The following is an 18,289-nucleotide window of genomic DNA, read 5'->3' as shown; positions in this document are numbered from 1 at the left end:
ATGGAACTGACATATTTAAACATTATATAAACTGGTACTGTTTTATATGATAATACAAGGGGGATTTCCGCCTGGAATAAGTATATGTGATAGGTATTTGGAAATTGAAATGGAATCTATAGTTTATTGCAGAGATCTTTCCAGTAGACACACACAACCTAAGGTCACAGCATTTAAGCCTTTCTGCAGTGTCTGACCAGTATCCATTCTGATATTTTTTCCTGCTTCTCCATTACGCTCTCTCTCTCACTAGTATGACATATTCAGTGACCAATAGGTTCTGTGTCATTCGACTTTGGTGTTTTTCTCATGTTTTTCCTCCTTCCCTGAAGGATCCTCACCCTCCTTTCTGCATGATTGAATCTTCTACACTCGGCATTATGGCACAGCTGAAACTCCCTTCATTGACTTTTCTCTGCCCGTCCCAACCCAGAAACATTTCTCGCTTCTGTGGCCTGGAATGCTCATTATCCACACTCACTTGGCAATTACTAAGAGTACAAGGCAATATCTTTGTTTTTCTATATGTTTTTCTATTCCTGGGCAAAATCATAAGTTCCTCGTGGGCAGAGATCACAGGTTATTCTTTTTTTTTCTAACGTGGCCGCGTTTCCCTATACATTTGCCAGGCATCTACCATGTGAGGGGCTGAGGGTACAGTGGTAAACCAACTAAGAGCCCTGACCTTATTTGTCAATTTTTTTTTTTAACATGAATAAACTTATTCAATTCTTAAAGTCTTGGGCAAAGATGGGGACCCCAGCGTCCTCCTTTTCAGGAGTAAAAGCCCTAGCTGGCCCTCGTTGAAGATAGACTCAGTGGGGATGTGAGGATTCACAGCCATCTGGATTTTAAGGCCTTGCTGGAATAGTTTCATTCCAGATGCTCTACTATTCCTAGCTCCTGGAATGATGTAAACAGTGATTCACACCATGGTAGGCCTATGCAGTTTACCAAGCACACTCATCACATGCATCAGGCTTTCAGGGAAGGTCAGGTTCCAACATGTTAACTGAGATTCACCTTCAGGTCACCAGACTTGCATCTATTTGCTAAACACCTATCATAGCCAACAAAAGTTTTCTCTTTTATTCTTCAGTGATGAATGTGCCCAAGAGAGGACAGTGTGGGGGCAATGGTGTTTAACTTGTAGCAGAATAGAGAGCCTATTTTGAAGTTCTTTAGCAAAAACTGTTTGGAGGAATGGCGATTATGATTTGGGTCTAGGCTGTGAAAAAAGCAAGGAGGGGCTGGAGGAGGGAGGAGTGTCCCAGACTTCCCAGTTCACATGGCCGAAGTCCAAATCAACCCTGGCTGCTAGGTAAAAGGCAGTGAAGGGGGACCTTTCAGCCTAAAGGGAATTGGGGGGTGGGGTGGGATGGGCAGTAGAGTGGGTTCGGTGGAGGGTTCTGGGAATCCGCACCTGTGGATGAGCGGGTGCCCAAGGTGTCCCACCCTCTTCCTCTAGGGTTCGGGGAGTGGCTGAGGGGGCCAGGCCGCGGGCGGAGGTGAGCGGCGCGGGGCGGGGGGGGGGGGGGGGAAGGGAGGGGTGAGGGGGGCGGGACGGGGCGGGGCCCGGCGCACCTGGGCGGGGAGGGGGAGGCGCGCGGGGCCGAGCCTGCCGGGGGCCGCGGCGCGCGCCAATGGGCAGCGGCTGGCAGCGCGCCCCGCGCCCGAGCCGCAGTCGCGCCCTCTCGCTGCCTGGCGAAGGCGCGGACGGCGCGCGGAGGCGAGCGCGGGGGAGACGAGCTGCCGGCGCCACAGCCACCGTCAGGGCATGAGGATGGCCGTGGGCTCCGTCAAGATGCAGCCGCCGTGCGAGAGCCCGGCCCTGGCCGCGGCGGCGGCTGCGGTGGCGGCGGACGGCGCCCTGCGCCGCAGCCCCAGCGCCCGCGAGCAGGAGCGCGAGCAGCCGCCGGCGCCGCCACGGCCGCGGCTGAGGGACCTGCCGGCACTGCTGCGGAGCGGGCTCACGCTGCGGAGGAAGCGGAGCGCCGCCGGGGCCCGGGTGAGTGGCCCGGACCGGCCGGGCCCCAGTGGGCACGGGCGGCGCGCACGTGGAGCCCGCGCCCACCCTCCCGGGCCGCAGAGGGGACATCTGGAAGTTGGGGAGGTGGCGGACGGGGCGCCCTCGTTCAGGGTCCGGGGACGACGGGGTCGTGGGGTGACCCCCGGCGAGCGACGGCTTCCCCTTCTCCTAGTTGCACCTGACTTAACCCAGGGGCACCTGGATTCCGAGCGGCGGACCGTGGGCATCGCCGGAAGAAGGGCCGTTGGCGTCTCCCCTGAGGGGAAGCTGCAGGTGTCCCGTACCCAACTGTCGGCCAGCCCTGTCCCGACAGCAAGCCTCAGGCCCCACAAACGGGAGCCCAGTTTGCTGGAGGTGTGAGACGTGTGAGCATGTCCGGGACGCCCCGTGGCAAGCTCTGGGCATCGGGACTCTGGCCGCAGCCACCGCCACCGCCACCGGCGAGGTGGAGGCACACGAGTTGGAAGTTCGCCGGGCGAGCTTCCATCTCCGGGGTTCTGGAGACTCCAGCATTTAGTATTTGGTGACGCCCCCTTGAGCAGAGGGGTGCACGCCCCTCAGAATCTTAAATATTGACTTCCTGATGGCGTGTTCAGATATGATTTCCTGGTGAAGGAGTGTCCCTGGTTGTGCATCTAAGTGCATTTAATGGCCTGAACGGGTCGGGCATGTTTTGTTAGTTAAGAAAAGCAGGACAGCCTGATGATTTTCTCCTGGGATCTTTCACAAGCCACTCAGGAGGCCCTGATGGGGCCTCAGGCCAAGGGTCTGACTTACTGAGGTTTCCCTGCCCACCAGGGCTTTAGGGCAACTTTGGTAGGTTCTACTCAGTTCTTTAGGATTTGTCGCTGTTAAGGAGGCTTTACCGAGAAGCTGCAACAGTGTAGTTTGGGAAGGAGGGTGGTGGTGCTGTAATAAACTGAATCTTGGTTGTCTGCTTTAAAAGGAGACCTTACTGGAAGACTTTTAGCTCTTGCAAAGACAGGTTTGTGGAAAGGTGAGAGTTGGGGAGAAACATTTTGTTTTGGTGTGGCTTCTTTGGCAAGGAAGGATCTGAGTTGGTGTAGGTCTTCAGCCTGTCCAGGTTGTGTTCCTCGTTTCTAAAGCATTTTCCTTCTAGTGTAGGGGATATCTGTATGTGATCTACCTCAGTAGGATATTCAGAGGACTAGCTGGATGTAGGACATCTTAAAGTCCATGACTAGTGGAGTCGAGGAATTGCCCACAAGTGACCTTAACGTGGGACATATGGGATTGTCTGCAAAGAAAGCAAGGAAATGTGTCCCAGAGACGTGGTAGCTGAATAAATGCAAGAACCAGAGTTATAGACTTTGCGGGAATCTAGGGAAAAGTAGGTCAAATCGTGTTCCTATTATCCTTGACAGATACTTTTTCATGGCACAGAATACTGAAGACATGAGGGCAGCCAGGCAATCTGTGACGGGAATTGCTGAAGGTTCCTGTATAAATAGATCTGTGTGTTCATCTGCATAAGGCCTTGTGTTTCTTGTTGCCTGGGATGATGTTGTATGCCTTGCCAACATATATATTTACTCTTCGTAATTATTCTGAATGTGGTTATTTCCAATAATATATACTTCATTAACCCTTCTTTGATCCCAATCCTGTATTGCTTTTGGATATTCCAAACACATTTCCTAAGTGCATGGCTAGTTTCTTACTGGGGAAAGATTGTCAAATTTTCCCATGTTGAAAACCCATACTTTTCAACTATTTCCCCTTCCTTTGGCTTTGGAGCCATCTTTGTGATTTTGGAACCTTCCCTAACAAAGAGATAAGATGGAATTTGAAAGAAAAAAAAAGCAGGTGAACTACATACCTGCATCAGTCTGTTCAGGCTGCTATAACAAAATCCCATAGACTGGGTGGCTTAAACAACAGAAATTTATTTTCTCACCGTTCTGGAGGCTGGATAGTCCAAGATCAAGGTGCCAGCAGATTTGGTTTCTGGTGAGAGCTCTCTTCCTGGCTTGCTTTCTTGCTGTGCCCTCACATGGCCATTCCTCTGTGTACATGGATGGAAGGAGAGATCTGTCTCTCTCTTCCTTTTCTTATAAGTCTACTAATTCCATCATGGAAGCTCCACCCACATGACCTAGTCTACTTCTGAATACCTCCCAAAGGCTCTACCTCTAAATACGATCACGGTAGGGAGTACGGCTTCAACATATGAATTTTGAAGGAACACAGACATTCAGTCCATAACAGAAAGTATATGTAGGAAAGAGAAAAACAGAGGAGATACGTACCAAACCAGTTAGTGACTTGTGAGCATCTGGGGTCATCTGGTTAGCTCTTTAATTAAAGCAGTGATGCTCATGGAACAAATCATGGCTTAGATCCTTTGGTGGACTTAAAATTTTGTATTCTATGGTCTGTACCTCCAGATTACTGCTGAGTGATTGTAGGGACAAATTAACACAAATTCATTACCACTGGATTTTAAAAAAGGCAGTTCTAGGTATTACACAAGTTGGTAAGAAAGTTTGCAATTTCTGTATTGACCAAGATTTGATTTAGGAATACCTGTGGTACTTGTCCGTGCTGCCGTGGGCCCTCACAAATCTGGACAATCTGACATCAACTGTCATCAACTAAGCTCTTTGTAGGTTGTGTTGCCCAACCCAGGTGCCTGGTAGGCTGTCTCTTACTGGGAAAAATTATGCTGACATTTGGTTAATATTGCAGAACTCCTGTGTTTCTTGGTTCAGTCATTTCTGATCATATTGAATACCAACTGATTAAGACTCTGCTAAGTGGAGAATGTCTAAATTTTCCTTTGTGGGAGGACCCTACCTACCTCCTAAAATCAGTAGTAAAATAAGGCACAGCTTGAATTCCCACCAAAATCCTTCAGTCATTTTTAAAAATTGTGTTATGGAGATTATGAGAAATAGTATGATAAATACCCAGCCTTCAACAGTTATTAACATTTTGTCAGTCTTGTTTCATTTATTTCTCTTCCCCAGTTTTCTCATGGGGGCTAGCCCATTTTATTTTGTTATTAAGTTTATTTATTTATTTTGGGGGGAGAAGGGCAGAAAGAAAGGGAGAGAGAGAATCCCAAGCAGGCTCTGTGCTGTCAGTGCAGAGCCTGATGTGGGCCTTGAACTCATGAGCTGTGAGATCCTGACCTAACCTGAAATCAAGAGTCAGACCTTTAACTGACTACCCAGGCACCCTTAGGGATGGTGTATTTTTAAGCTAAATCCTAAACATCCTGTTATCTTACTTATAAATGTGTCAGTATACATTTCTGATAAGGACTTCTTTTTTCTTGAAACAATGACCAAACAAACAAACCCAAAGACTTTTATGCCTTTTTCTCACTTAAATATATTAACAGTGATTTCCTAATATGATTCCCATAGTCACATATTCTGAAAGATGTATTTTTACTTATGATTTGTTGGACTCAGGAACTAAACACAGTCCACACATTACATTAGGTTGTTAGGTTTTTAAATCTATTTTATTTTATAATAGTCCCCCTTCCATTCTTTTTGATTTGATGGAGAGAAAGAGCACAGATCTGGTAGAATGATCTGTTTTCTGGGCCAGTTTCTCACTGGTGTCATTTAGCTTGTTTCTCTCCTCCCCATGTCTCCTGTAATATGGTAGTTGGATGTAGAGGCCTGATTACATTTAGATTCAAAGGCAAGCATCCTTCGTAGGTGGTGCTTTGTAAAATCTGTTGTATTATAATCACAAGACACATGATGTCTGAATCTCTCTCTCTCTGAGATGTTAAGGTTGATTAGTGGGTTCAGGTAGAGTCAACTTCCCTTTCACCTAATGATCTTAGCATCCATAGATGGTTGTAGCCTAGATCCATTTCATTAGAGATTACAAAAGGGTGATGATCTGAATCTATCACTTCTCTTGCATTTATTAATTGGTATTCTGTCTGTAAAGAACTTACCCTCATAAGCTGTATGGGTCTCCTGAAATTCAAGTTGTATGGGGAAGACAAGGAAAGCTCATTTTTTTTTCCTTTTATCAATTTTCTGAGTAATGATTTGGTGCCCTAACAGTCTCTCATGATCAATGAGTTCTTCTTTTTTAAGTGTCGCTAAGAACTTGTGGACCTCAATGTATTTGTTTCAGTCCATTGCAGTCAATATTCTTTTTGACCCTTAATTCGTCTTTATCTGTTGTATACTTTTTACGAGGCCCCAGTAGTCTCTGATAAGCTTTCTTGCTTTCTGGCACAAGATATGCTAAACTTACCTTGTCCATTTCCTGCTTCAGATCTGAAATCAGCCATTTTCCCAAAGGGCTCTAATTTTTGGTTGACAGCTGTTCGTTCCCCCCACCCTTTGCCTCTCTTAGTGGTTGCAGTATTTTTTACCTTGGTTTTAGGCCTTCCATCTTAAGTTTTTGTTTCTTCTTAAATTCTTCTCATCAGGCTGCTTCTAAGACGGTCATTTTCTCCCTCTAATAAAATAGCTGGTAACTACCATTCCCTTTTTCTATATATACTGTCAAATTGCTGGGACTGACTTATTTCGGGCTTTGGCGGCTGTGATCTTTTCTGCAGCGTTCTACCTCTTTCATCTCCTCGGAATCTGTTTCATTTACAGCAGGCAGAATGATTCACCAATTGTGCCAAATTGACTGTTCACCAAACAGTGACAGTCGGCCTTCGGATTATTAGACTTCTCTCCGCTGATTTCTTCTCACTCAGGCGGAGTCCCTGTGGCATGGCAGGTGCTCTTGAAACTTGGGAAAGTGGAAGAACAGCTAGTGGCTCTCTGCATGAGGTTCTCTTTTCATTTGGAATCTCGACCCAGATGATTCCCTCTCAAAAAAGGAACAAGGTAGCCCATTTCCTTTGTCCAAGCTGGGGTGTTTTAGGTGTGATTTAACACCCTCCTCTGCTGGAAATAAGACCTTGTTGACTGAGAAACATGTACTGCTTCAAGTTGTACCAGTATGCCTGAATTATAGTCCTTTTGTACACACACCTTACAGGCAAAGCATGTAATTTTAATTTGTTCTTTGTATTTAAATTAAAATCAGTGGCTGACACTTCATAGCACTTAATTATGTGCCGTGCATGTTCTGATACAAACTTCAATCCTCATAACAAGCCTGTGAGTTAGCTGCTATTGTTTGCATTCTACAGATGAGGAAACTGGAACATAGATGTAACTTGCCCAAGAATGTGGGGGCTGAAGGAGGTTTGAACCTAGCCAGTCTGGTTCCATAGTCCCTGCTCTGAATTGTCTCTCTGGTTTTCCTCAAATGCACTGAGGACAAAGGGTCTATTTTAGTCTAAACTAATTAGCCTACAGTACCTGTTGATATTACCTTACAACTCGGAGAGTGGTCAGTAAATGCTGTTGATAATGCCAGCCGTTAATCTTTCTTTCTTTGAGCACTCTGAGGCTTGTGATAGACGTACTGGGTGTGGGGGCAGGAAGGGAGGGGAAATATTGTTGAATGGCTACGAATATTGACTAGAATTAAAAGTAGTGTTCAGTGTGTCATAAGCAAAAATCACCCAGGCCCACCTTGATCAAGGCCAATACAAAAATTTGTGAATTCGCTCGCTTACTCTTTTCTTATCTGCTTATGGTAGCCTGTCAGAGATAAGGGCCATTAAGGAAGGCATGCATTTTCCAGGGAAGGTGAGTCAGATCAGATAGGAGGGACATTTGATGATCTTATTTGAGAAACATTGACTTCTTACAGCTCGAACCTTGGTAATATAAAACAGTGTGGACATGGCTACAAATAAAGTGAAACTCCACAAATGCCACCTCTAAAAATGAAAAAAAAAAAGAAATTATAGATTCATTTATTCTACTTGAATTTCATGTAAATTCTAGTAAAGGACCTCAATGGCAAGTTAATGCCCTATTTACTTCCTTTCTCTCTCCTCTGACCCCTGGCATTGGCTTCGGTTGCAAAATTAGATCCCAGGGAAAGAACATGCGCAATGGCTTCAGAAGCTGGGTTTGGATTTCAGTGCCATCATTTTGTAGCCTTCCGTGAGTTATTTTTGGAGCTCTCCAAGCCTCTGTTCTTCCTCTAGAATGATGCGTATCATGGACCAGGTTTTCAGAGAATAGAGACAATGTATGGAAAATTTGGGGTATGTTGGAACTTAAATTTTTCCTTCCCCAGCCGGATGCTTATTCTGGACAAATTGACATTCATAGACATTTATAGGAGTCTAGTAACAAAAATTCTTTGCTTTCGCATGCAATGTCAGATTCCATGTTTTTTAAAAACAGGATATCCTAACATTTAGTGAATATCTTAGGTGTTATCTAAATACTGGTACCATAACAAAATATCCTCAGCTTCACGTTTGTACTGTTTCTTAAATTGACTTGGCAGTAATTGGTAACTTGTGTAGCTGAAAATAGATGGAAAGGTGGGAGATAAGTCACTGGTGATGACTTTGAGTACTTGTGATTTTTTTTTTTTTTTTGCCTTAATGTTGCATAACAACCTTTATTAGGAACACTGATAATCCCAGTAATGGTATGCAATCTGGAAGTAGTTTGTGAGAAGTTAGAAAGTTTCATGCAAAAGCAAAATAGTTGAAATCAATGACTTAATTTTTTGTGTTGAGTTGTTATTGTGATAAATTATTCATAAATGGATGTGGAAAAGGGATGGTCTGCAGACACCGCTGTGAATACTGGCACATCTTTATCAGATTAAACTTCAATAGTCTCTTAAAGGGAGGAAGTGTTTTCACCTATGAGGAAACTATAGTCCAGAGAGGTTAAGTAACTTTCCCATGGCCACTCAGCTAGAAAGTAGTAGAGGCAGAATGGAACCCAAGATTGTCTGATTCCAAAATCTACGGCCTTTCCTCAATGCCATGTTGTCTAAGATTTTGACATAATTATAGCCTGTGGTATATTGAAACTGTAGATGTATAGGACATTTCAAGTCAGGACAAAACATAGCTCATTTTCTTTCCGGCGTCTTCAGTAATGGCTTCCAGGATCAGTCTTTAATTATTCACAAGGTTGACAATGGCTTGGTAGCAGCTCTTCCTCATCTCCCAGCAATACCAGCCATTGTACAAGAAAGAAGGTTTGGCATGACTCATCCCAGAAGCCGTTGTTTTCCCAGGTGGTTTGGAAGCCCGACTAGCTCCATAGTACAAACGCACTTGGACATTTATAAAGCAAGCAGTTTCCTTTTCTGGTGTTTCTAGAAGATAAGAAAAGGAGGAGTTTGTTGTAACTCAGGACTTGGGTTCCTGATGGCAACTTGTTTGCTATTTAACATACTTCAAGAAGTGAGAAGTATGCATACCTGTTAAAGTAACTGAATCCATTTACAATTGAATAAAATCATTGAGAATACACAAATGTATTAATAAAATTAAACTTAGATATATTTACCTTTTGATATTTAATTTTTTTTTAATTCCAGACCTTTTTAAGAATCAAAGGATGCACCCCAGAAAAATGCATATGCAGATGTAATTTTTGCATCTCATTTCAGAGGGCTTATGGATATTTTGAAGCCTGGTCCACAGACCCTCTAAAAAGCCCTTCCCTACTCTGTGTTCTGGAGGGTACAACCATGGTTCTCTTATTTTAGTTTTTATCTTTACTCCTTTTAAACATTTTAGCATAGCATCAAGCCCTCATTCAGTTGTCAGTTGAATAGTTCCTTGAATTAATGTATTTTTTCGGAGTGTTGAATTAGAAATTATTTGTCTGTGAATGTAGCAAATGCTTTAGTGATCCCTGGTAGGTGGTGGTGGTGGTGATAACCTATTTTTGTTGAACAAATCCTATCACATTTTTGGTGTTGGGATTATTCGGAGTACTTTAAGACCATTAACCCATTTAATCCTCATAACAACACGTGTGGCAGATCACTCTCCTTGTCTTGTTTTTTCCCCAAGAGGGGAACAGAGAGGCACAAAGGTATTGATTTTGCTACTCCCCAAAATGAGGTGCAGAGAGGCTAAGGAAGATGCCTGAGGTCACCCAAGGAGTGGAGGAGCCAAGATTTGAACCAAGGAAGTCAGGCTCCATATTATGAGGTCTACCTATTCAGCTGTGTCCTCTCGCTAAATAAAATAATTTATTGTCTTAATTACAGTCTCTCTTTTTTTGTTTGAAGGCTTTAGAAATAGGGATGTGTATTAAAGTTGATGTGATCATTTAGTGGGATTTTTCTTTTCCCCTGTAAAGCTATTATTAAATTGATGATATGTCTTAAAATTGTGGTACCTTAGAATAAAGGAACTATAGTAAGTTATGTTTTAGTTTTTAAATATAGCTTCATAGTTTATTTGTAGAAATATCAAAGTAAATCACAGCTTTAAAACAGTGCATATAAACACAACCATGTCTATTTATGAAGTGTGAAAAATGTGAGTTAAGATTATATTAACAATTTATATGAACACTGATATTGCTTGGGTAACAATTTAAATGTCAGAGGAGAATAAATTCAAAATTTTCCTACAAAAAGCATGAATAGCCTCAGAGTAATGTTGAAGATTGAAGAAACTGACATTCTTCTATGTGAAATTTTACATATATGTATATTTTATATTGTATATTATACATAATTTATATAATTTATATAGCAACATAAACATAAGTTTATATTATGCATGATTATATATAATTCATCATATATAATGTTATATAACTTATTTTAAAATTGCATTTAAATTTAATGTATAATTTAAATTATATTTAAATTCAATTTATAATTTATTGTATACAATGTTTATATTATATAATCAGATATATAATTTATGATATAATTTATTGGTTTCTTCACAGGTTTTTTAACAGTAAGATTTAAAAGTTAATCTTATATAAATTTATTTTTTTTAACTAAAAACTATGAATATACCCAAATGATCGTAGATGTAGACTTGTCTTTGTCACTACTTTGTGTAGAGAGTTGGCTGATTTTACCTTCTGTGAGTCAGTTAAACTTAAAATTTTGTCTGCTTTGTTCATGAGACATTGGCTTCTCCCTTACAACATGCTTTCATTGTGCGCTATTTGTGTTATCCATGGAGAAAAACCTTTACTAAATTGAAGAGTTCTGAAAAGAGGGCTTCTGCAATCCAGATGGTTGTCTTCCCGTATTTTTTTCCTAACTGGTCTGGCAGCTTAAACTCCAGCCCCATTGGTGGCCTTGTCATCCAGTTGAATTTGACCTTGTCAAATCATTTACCTGCAGCTGTTCTGAGGTGTACATGCAAATACTTGTGATTGCCCAACACTTACACCTTTGGTGCTGACTGTAAATTTGTCTTACTCTTGCGTGTTACTATTGCGGGAAGTGAACAGCTTATCACTGCTGTTTGGTCTAACACTCTAAATGTTGACTGTAATGAACAAACACCACAAATGATTTTGTGCTGTGAATTTATATATAGGTATGAAATCTTTTGTAGAAAAAGTAGGGAAGATGTGTGATGATACCTTTTAGAAATTAGGGCAAGTATTATGCCTGTTTCAATCTATTAAAATAGAATTTGGGGGCATCTGGGTGGATCAGTCAGTTAAGAGTCCATCTTTGGCTCTGGTTATGATCTCAGAGTTAGTGGGTTTGAGCCCTGCATCTGGCTTCACACTGACAGTGTGGAGCCTGCTTGGGATTCTCTCTCTTTCCCTCTCTCTCTGTTCCCCACTTGTACTTTCTCTCTTTCTCAAAAATAAATTAAAAAAACAGAATTTGGCTGTAATACAGTAAATATTTTTCTATATGTTTGTCACTTAGCAACTGTGTGACATGGAATAACAAATAACCTTTCCGAGTCTCTATCCCTAATACCGTTGCTCTGTCATGAGAAGCGATAGTGGGATAGAGGTCCGATTTTCATTTCTTGCTCCTTGTGTCCCCAAGGTCTGAGAAGTGGTCTTTCTCTCTTGAGATGCAGCCTCAACCCTGGAGCACTTTGGGACTTATCTTAGACAAATGGAAAGAGGGGTCATTAATATTCACCACATCCCTTGAGTTGTTGAGGGGGAAGATAATGCATTAGTAGAAAGAGCATTTGAACTGCAGGAAGAATCTGATTAAATTAAGAATCTGTCATATGAAAAGAGTAGAAAGAACATATCTATAAATCTATTTCTAGAAGATTAAATTATTTGGCCATAAACAGAATTCTGTGAGAGGTGTCAGAAGAGAACTTGACAGCCAGCCCTTTGTGTCCTGGGAGATCTTACCCGGTAGCCTTATCTACTTTTAGATAAGAGGTTTGTTGCTATTTCTTATTCTCACTGAAAGCTGTTTCTTCGCCTCAAATTGACATCAATATTTATTTTCCTCTACTATTTTAAATTTATCACAAATATTCAAATAGCGCCCATTGACGCATTCAAATTTCCTATTCCTCTTGGCACATAACTCCTTTTAAAAAAAGCAGCCTAGTCATATTTTAATCTACCTTGAGTATCTCATGAGTTTTGAGCTAAAAAAAAAAAAATTCAGTTCATTAGTAGTTGGCTGTTCACTCTGCTGTCTTTTACAGAATGATTTACATTTACAAAGTACTTTCGCATACATTCGTATTTTAATGTTTTCATAACTCTGGAATAAAGTATTTTTTTCTTATATAGATTTGAAGGCAAGTTACGGAGTTTTTTTATATACCACAATCTCACCATCTGTGAAGCAAAGATAGGGTGGTGAGACTAAGTAAATTAATATGTGAAGGCTATTAAGACAGAGGGAGTTAGGCAGAGAAATAGCTGCTTCTGTTGTCATTGCCATCATCATCGTCAACATCATCATCATTGTCTGAAGTGACAGATCTGAGGGAGTCCAAGGTCCCTTTGAAAATCCCTTTGAAAAACTGAAAGAGGTCTTACTGGTCATATTGATGGCCATTAAGTGGAAGAACTGAGGCTCAAACATTGCTGTCTTAATGAAGGTCATAGTAAAGAAGTTAAAAGAGTGAGGGGCTCTATATCCTGGACTCCTGGTTAGTCCAAGGGTCTTAGTTAGATTATCTGTGCATTTCCTAAGGTCCTTATCTTTAGCTCCCTAAAACTAAAAGACTTGTAAAATTTTAGCATACTTGAGGATCCCTGGAGGGCTTGTGAAAACACAGATTCCAGGGTCCCCACACTCAGAGACTTTGTTCAGTAGCTTACAGGTGAGGCCCAAGAATCTGCATTTCTGTTGAGTTCCAGGTGATGCTGCTGGTCCATGGGCCACACTTAGTAGCACTGGTCTAAAGGCCGCACAAGTTTGGTGACCTTCAAAATCATAAAATTACTGAGGCAGGAGTCTACCTGGTTTCCTGTTTGTCACCGCCATGATAGAAGGATAAATCAAGATGGAGGACCATGACTATGAGAATTTTATTGAATTAATAATTTTGGGAACTGCCCCTTATTGGTTTCTATAGAGTGGCAGTTCAAAAAGAAGTGATGAATATTTGAAACATAAAGAGTTTGTGGTACCTGTGTCTTTTCCTAGACTCACCCACTTGTGGCTTTTAAAGGCTTGTCATTACTAGCTCCTATGTGCTGCAGCATCTCCTCTTGGGTCTCTGAATCTTTCTTGCATATCTTTGATAGGCTCTTTTCTGAGAGGACCCTTGACTGCTATAGGAGGCCAAGGAAAGGCAGTGTTGGGAAGAGTGACAGTAGAAGATATAGTCCTGATGAGAAGAATTTCATGAGTGGAGTGGACATTGGCAGTAGCCGAGGCAAGGAATCCAGCCTAGCCCCTGAAGTTTAGGTGGAAGATGAGACTAAGGAGGGCAGGGACAGGGCCTGGCCTCTAAGGTGATGCTGGGATTAACAAAAGGTCCTGAGAGGTCCCTGGTATGAAGCTAGAAATTATGCTAGAATGTGACTGAGTGCCATTCCTGCATCATTCCTATGCACAAACTTGGATGACCAGGGTTCATAATCAGAGAAGCTTTTACATGAGGGATTTGCATCCCTTCTCTACAGTTGCCTTAGTTTTCTTTTTGGGATCCGCCCCCCCCCCCCCCCCACACCTCGCCCCGTGCTTGCCTTTTTCCCAGACACTCTTAGCATTGCTAGTCTATACATAGGAGTTATAAGACCTTTATGTGGTACTTTGATCTTGGTTAATTTTGTTGCAGTATATTGAACGTGTTCTGAAATGCCTGGGAACACTACATTCACAAAGTAACAAACAGTTGAATAGAATAATTACACCTTCAGTTCCTGTGCCCATGGGATCCAGGGGTGGGTGTGTCAATAAGATAAAAACCATTTTTCCTGGTTTTGGTGTTCAGCCAAGTCGTCTTCTACAGTCACCTCACCATGAAGCAGGACTACAATACAAACTCGTACCAATTCTGTGTGTTTATCAGTTCTTTTATACCGAGATGTTATCCTCAGGATAAAAATGTTTCATACCCTATAGATAGATAGTTTTGGGGTAGTACAGGTTGAGTGCTACTAATGTCTAAATACTTTGTCTTAATAAATGAAACATTTAGAGACAAAACAGGTCCTTGATGTCAAATTTTCTATCGTTAACATTTTTTTAGGAAGTAAAAAAAAAACATTTCTCTTTGAAGCAAAATTAACTCTAGAACTTTTCCCCTCTCTTTCTGGGTTTTCATATATTTACGTGTTGGAAAACATGGGTATGTGATGGAGTCAGGCTGTGACCTCTTATAATTGGGGCAAATCATGATGAATCATCCCATGTTACCTACTGTGGCACAGATTCAAGGCATATGAGCCCTTTGTCTTTACTCAATTTCCCCTCCTTTCTGGCGGCTTGGTGGCTGAGCACAGGGGAGGGGAACCCTGCTATTCCAGGAAAGGGATGGAGCCCTAGGTGGGGGCTGCCCAGAAGTGGAAGTGTATGAGCCTTACCTGGTTCACCTGTTAGTGCAAACTGACCAGCGGGAGTAAGAGGGGTTCTAGTGCAAATGACCCTGGTGAGGGAGTTCAGATCCTGTTTAGGGAGCAGAGAGGAGCTCAGTGTGGAGGAGTGGGCTGGCTGGGGCCCAGTCAGGCAGGCTTTCTAGTCCCCAACACTTGTTTCCACCTCAGTCTAGAGCCTGAGTCTGCCCAATCCCCCTCACTGGGGAAGGAGCGTTACCTTTTCTTAGTATCTTCTCCTCTCGGTTGGCCCCAAGAAATCTCTGGTTAGCCTTTCTCCTGGTTTTTTGAAGACTCATCTCCTTACTCACTTCCCTTGGAATGAGCCATCCTTTGGGTCTGGTTTCCTTTGGCTTTACCATCCGTGGCTTCTTCTTCTCCTCCCCTCCCAACCTTTGTTCCTTTAAGGCTTTGCGGGTGGGCTGTTTGCCCAGAACGTCTTCTATGAACCAGCTCATCCTATTGTTTGCTTTCCTTGCTTCATTGCACAGCCCTGTTTCTTCATCCTTTACTGTTTACCTGGCTTCAGCTGAGGGCTCTTTCCTATGGAAGAGGGTGCTCTTCTCAGGACTTGGGGTGATTCAGCCCACTTTTGCATGTTGAAGAGAATTATGTTAAAACTCTCGAGGAAGCCCTCATACAACCTCCTTTGACATTTTTTTTAGATGATTTACAGGATTTATTCCCTCCTCCTCCTTCCTTTACTCCTTCTCTCCTCTCCCCAACCTCCCCACCCCAAAAGAAGTAGAACTTTTGCAATGTAACCACTATCTAACTGGTATACATTATGGGATGAAGAATTTGTAACTGTACTGATTGCTGATTAGCATTACATTTTCAAAACTACATCCTTTAAATAGGGACTTCTGGTTTAGTCGACAGATGTATATGAGAAGGTATTGGTCTGGTAAGAAGTAAGGTTGTGAAATTCAGTATCAGTTTCATTTCTGTCATAAATGTCATAAATGTAGAAGCTTCTGGGCGCCTGAGTGGCTCAGTCAGTTAAGTGTCCGACTTCAGCTCAGGGCATGATCTCATAGCTTGTTGAGTTTGATCCCCACATTGGGCTCTGTGCTGACAGCTCAGAGCCCAGAGCCTACTTCAGATTCTGTCTCCCTCTTTCTCTGCCCCCCACCTCCCTATGCACTCGTGCTCGGTCTCTCTCTCTCTCTCTCTCTCTCTCTCTCTCTCTCTCTCTCTCTGTCTCAAATATAAATAAACATTAAGAAAATTTTTTAAATTGTAGAAGCTTCTATGTAAGCAATTAGCTTTGGGAGTACATGGCTAGACAGAAGACAAAGTATAGTGGATTAATGATTTTGTTAATTGTTCTTTCACTGCAGGCAGCTTCTTGTAACGTAGCACCTGCTCATCCCATCCCAGACTGCCACCCAGTGCTGTCATCCCCACTGTGCATTTCCTGGTACTTTTCTTCCTTCTAAAAATCTGCGTTATACAGAACTATCTGATGTGTCAGTCAGGATGATCTAGATTTTGCCTCAGTAACAAAAATACACCAAAATCTGTGTGGCTTCACACAACCGAGTTTATTTCTTGCTTACAAAAAGACCCTCTTGGGGTGCCTGGGTGGCTCAGTCAGTTAAGGGTCCGACTTCGGCCCAGGTCTTGGTCTCACAGTTCGTGAGTTCGAGCCCCGTGTCAGGCTCTGTGCTGACAGCTCAGAGCCTGGAGCCTGCTTCGGATCCTGTGTCTCCCTCTCTCTGCCCCTCCCCTGGTCACACTCTGTCTCTCTCTCAAAATAAATTTAAAAAAGATTTTAAAAAATTAAAAAAAAAAAGACCCTCTTGTGTCTGGGCGCTCTTCAGCATAGCTGTCCTCTGTGTGGTGGCCCTGCTTCCATCTTAGGACATTTCTATGTCATCACCCTCCACAGTGACTACAACATGTGAGGAAAGAGTGGGAAATTTCACATGGGCATTTAAGTGCTTCCACCTGAAGTGACTTCTGCTCATATTGCATTGGCCAGAGCAAGTCCTACTGCTTCCTGGGGAAGTATCCTCTTCCTGGGAGCTTTGAAGAAGAAGAGAAGAGTCAATATTAGTAACATCTACCTTGGACATCAGAAGCTGAGAATACAGAAGTGAATACAGCCATGATCCCAGTCTTAAGTCCAGCAAGGGAGATAAACATGTTAATAGTATTATAATCTAGTTTTACAGAACTGGACAAATTATAAAATATCATAGCATCATAACTGCTATGATAGAACAGAAATCACCCTGGGGACACAAAGGGAGAGAACCCACCTCCCTGAGCCTGGAGATGAGAGGAAAACTTCAGAGTGGAGGTGACGTAAGGGCTGGGGTTTGTCACTTGCCAGGTTTAGATCTACATTGCCTTGGTAAGGGCGGCTTCTGATTTTATTTTATGTGCTGTATAACATCTAAACTAATTATTTGGGATACAGCGCTAGGAAATAGACTTTCTTTTTCTGTAAGAACCTCAAAGAAGAAATGAAAGCCGTCAGCAGTAGAATAGATCTGCTAGTTCATATGAAATGCAACACAAAGGTATCCTTGCAATGAAGACTTAACAAAAACTTCTTTTACTGAGCAATTATGCTGCTGACAGTTCTTTGATGTCAAACATTAAACTTGCCGTCATGGTGTGAAAGGAATAAAGGCAAGTGTCAACTAACAAGGTTAGTTATTAGGCAACAGAGGTTGCATATACAGTACTTTGATTTGCCTAGAGATTCTGACATATTTTACATTAGAGATAAATGTGAGTGGTGTGTTAAGAGTGCAAAGAGTTTGCTTCATAGACAAAAGAAGAATCTCATCCTCGGATCTTCAGAAAGTCGAATTCTTACCCTCCTTCACTGCATTAGGCCTCCTGGTCTTCTTGGGGATCCTCCATCACACCGGGCAGCCCCCACCTCAAGGCCTTTGCACCTGCAGGTTTCTCTGTCTGAACCCACTTTTCTTCAGATAACCATTCACCTGCTTCAAGTCTTTGCTCAAAGACCATTCTCTTGAAGCCCCTTGGCCACCCTATTTAGAATTGCAGCATCTGTCCCCTTCCCATGTCCCCTTCCTATTCCACCTTATAACATAAATAATTGACAATTAGCTTATTTGTTTTGTCTATGGTAATCTTCCTCCGCAAGTATGTAAGCTACCCGAGGGCAAGGATTATTGCCTGTTTCATACACGGTTGTATTTTCGATCAGACTACTGCCTGGAGCATAGTAGGTTCTCAATAATACTGGTTAAATGCATGGTGGGGGTTTCCATTAGAGCTCCTCTCAACTGTTCACGAATTTCCTCCTGTACTTACATGAATTTCCTCCTGTAAACCATGAGCACTTTTAAATTCAATTTTATAATGTGCCAGCTACCTTTCCCTAGGGAGCAAGAGCAAGGCTCATTTAAGGAGCTCA

At 42.5% G+C, this 18,289-nt stretch overlaps 1 protein-coding gene across 2 annotated transcripts in view; it reads left to right on the top strand.

The window, feature by feature from the left end:
* Window positions 1-1,666: 1,666 nt before the first annotated feature.
* Window positions 1,667-18,289, top strand: part of RAPGEF5 (Rap guanine nucleotide exchange factor 5) — a 226,731-nt gene continuing 210,108 nt past the window's right edge. The window contains exon 1 of one of the 2 annotated variants that reach the window (XM_023250436.2): window positions 1,667-2,008. In XM_023250436.2, the coding sequence (XP_023106204.2) occupies window positions 1,778-2,008 (231 nt within the window). In that variant the 5' untranslated portion in view covers window positions 1,667-1,777. The remainder of the gene's footprint in view (window positions 2,009-18,289) is intronic. The other variant, XM_023250437.2, reaches the window with a different exon arrangement.

Source organism: Felis catus, chromosome A2 (assembly GCF_018350175.1).
Source record: "Felis catus isolate Fca126 chromosome A2, F.catus_Fca126_mat1.0, whole genome shotgun sequence".
NCBI lineage: Eukaryota > Metazoa > Chordata > Mammalia > Carnivora > Felidae > Felis > Felis catus.
The sequence above is the reverse complement of the archived record's forward strand: the minus strand, read 5'-3'. Positions and strand labels throughout refer to the sequence as shown.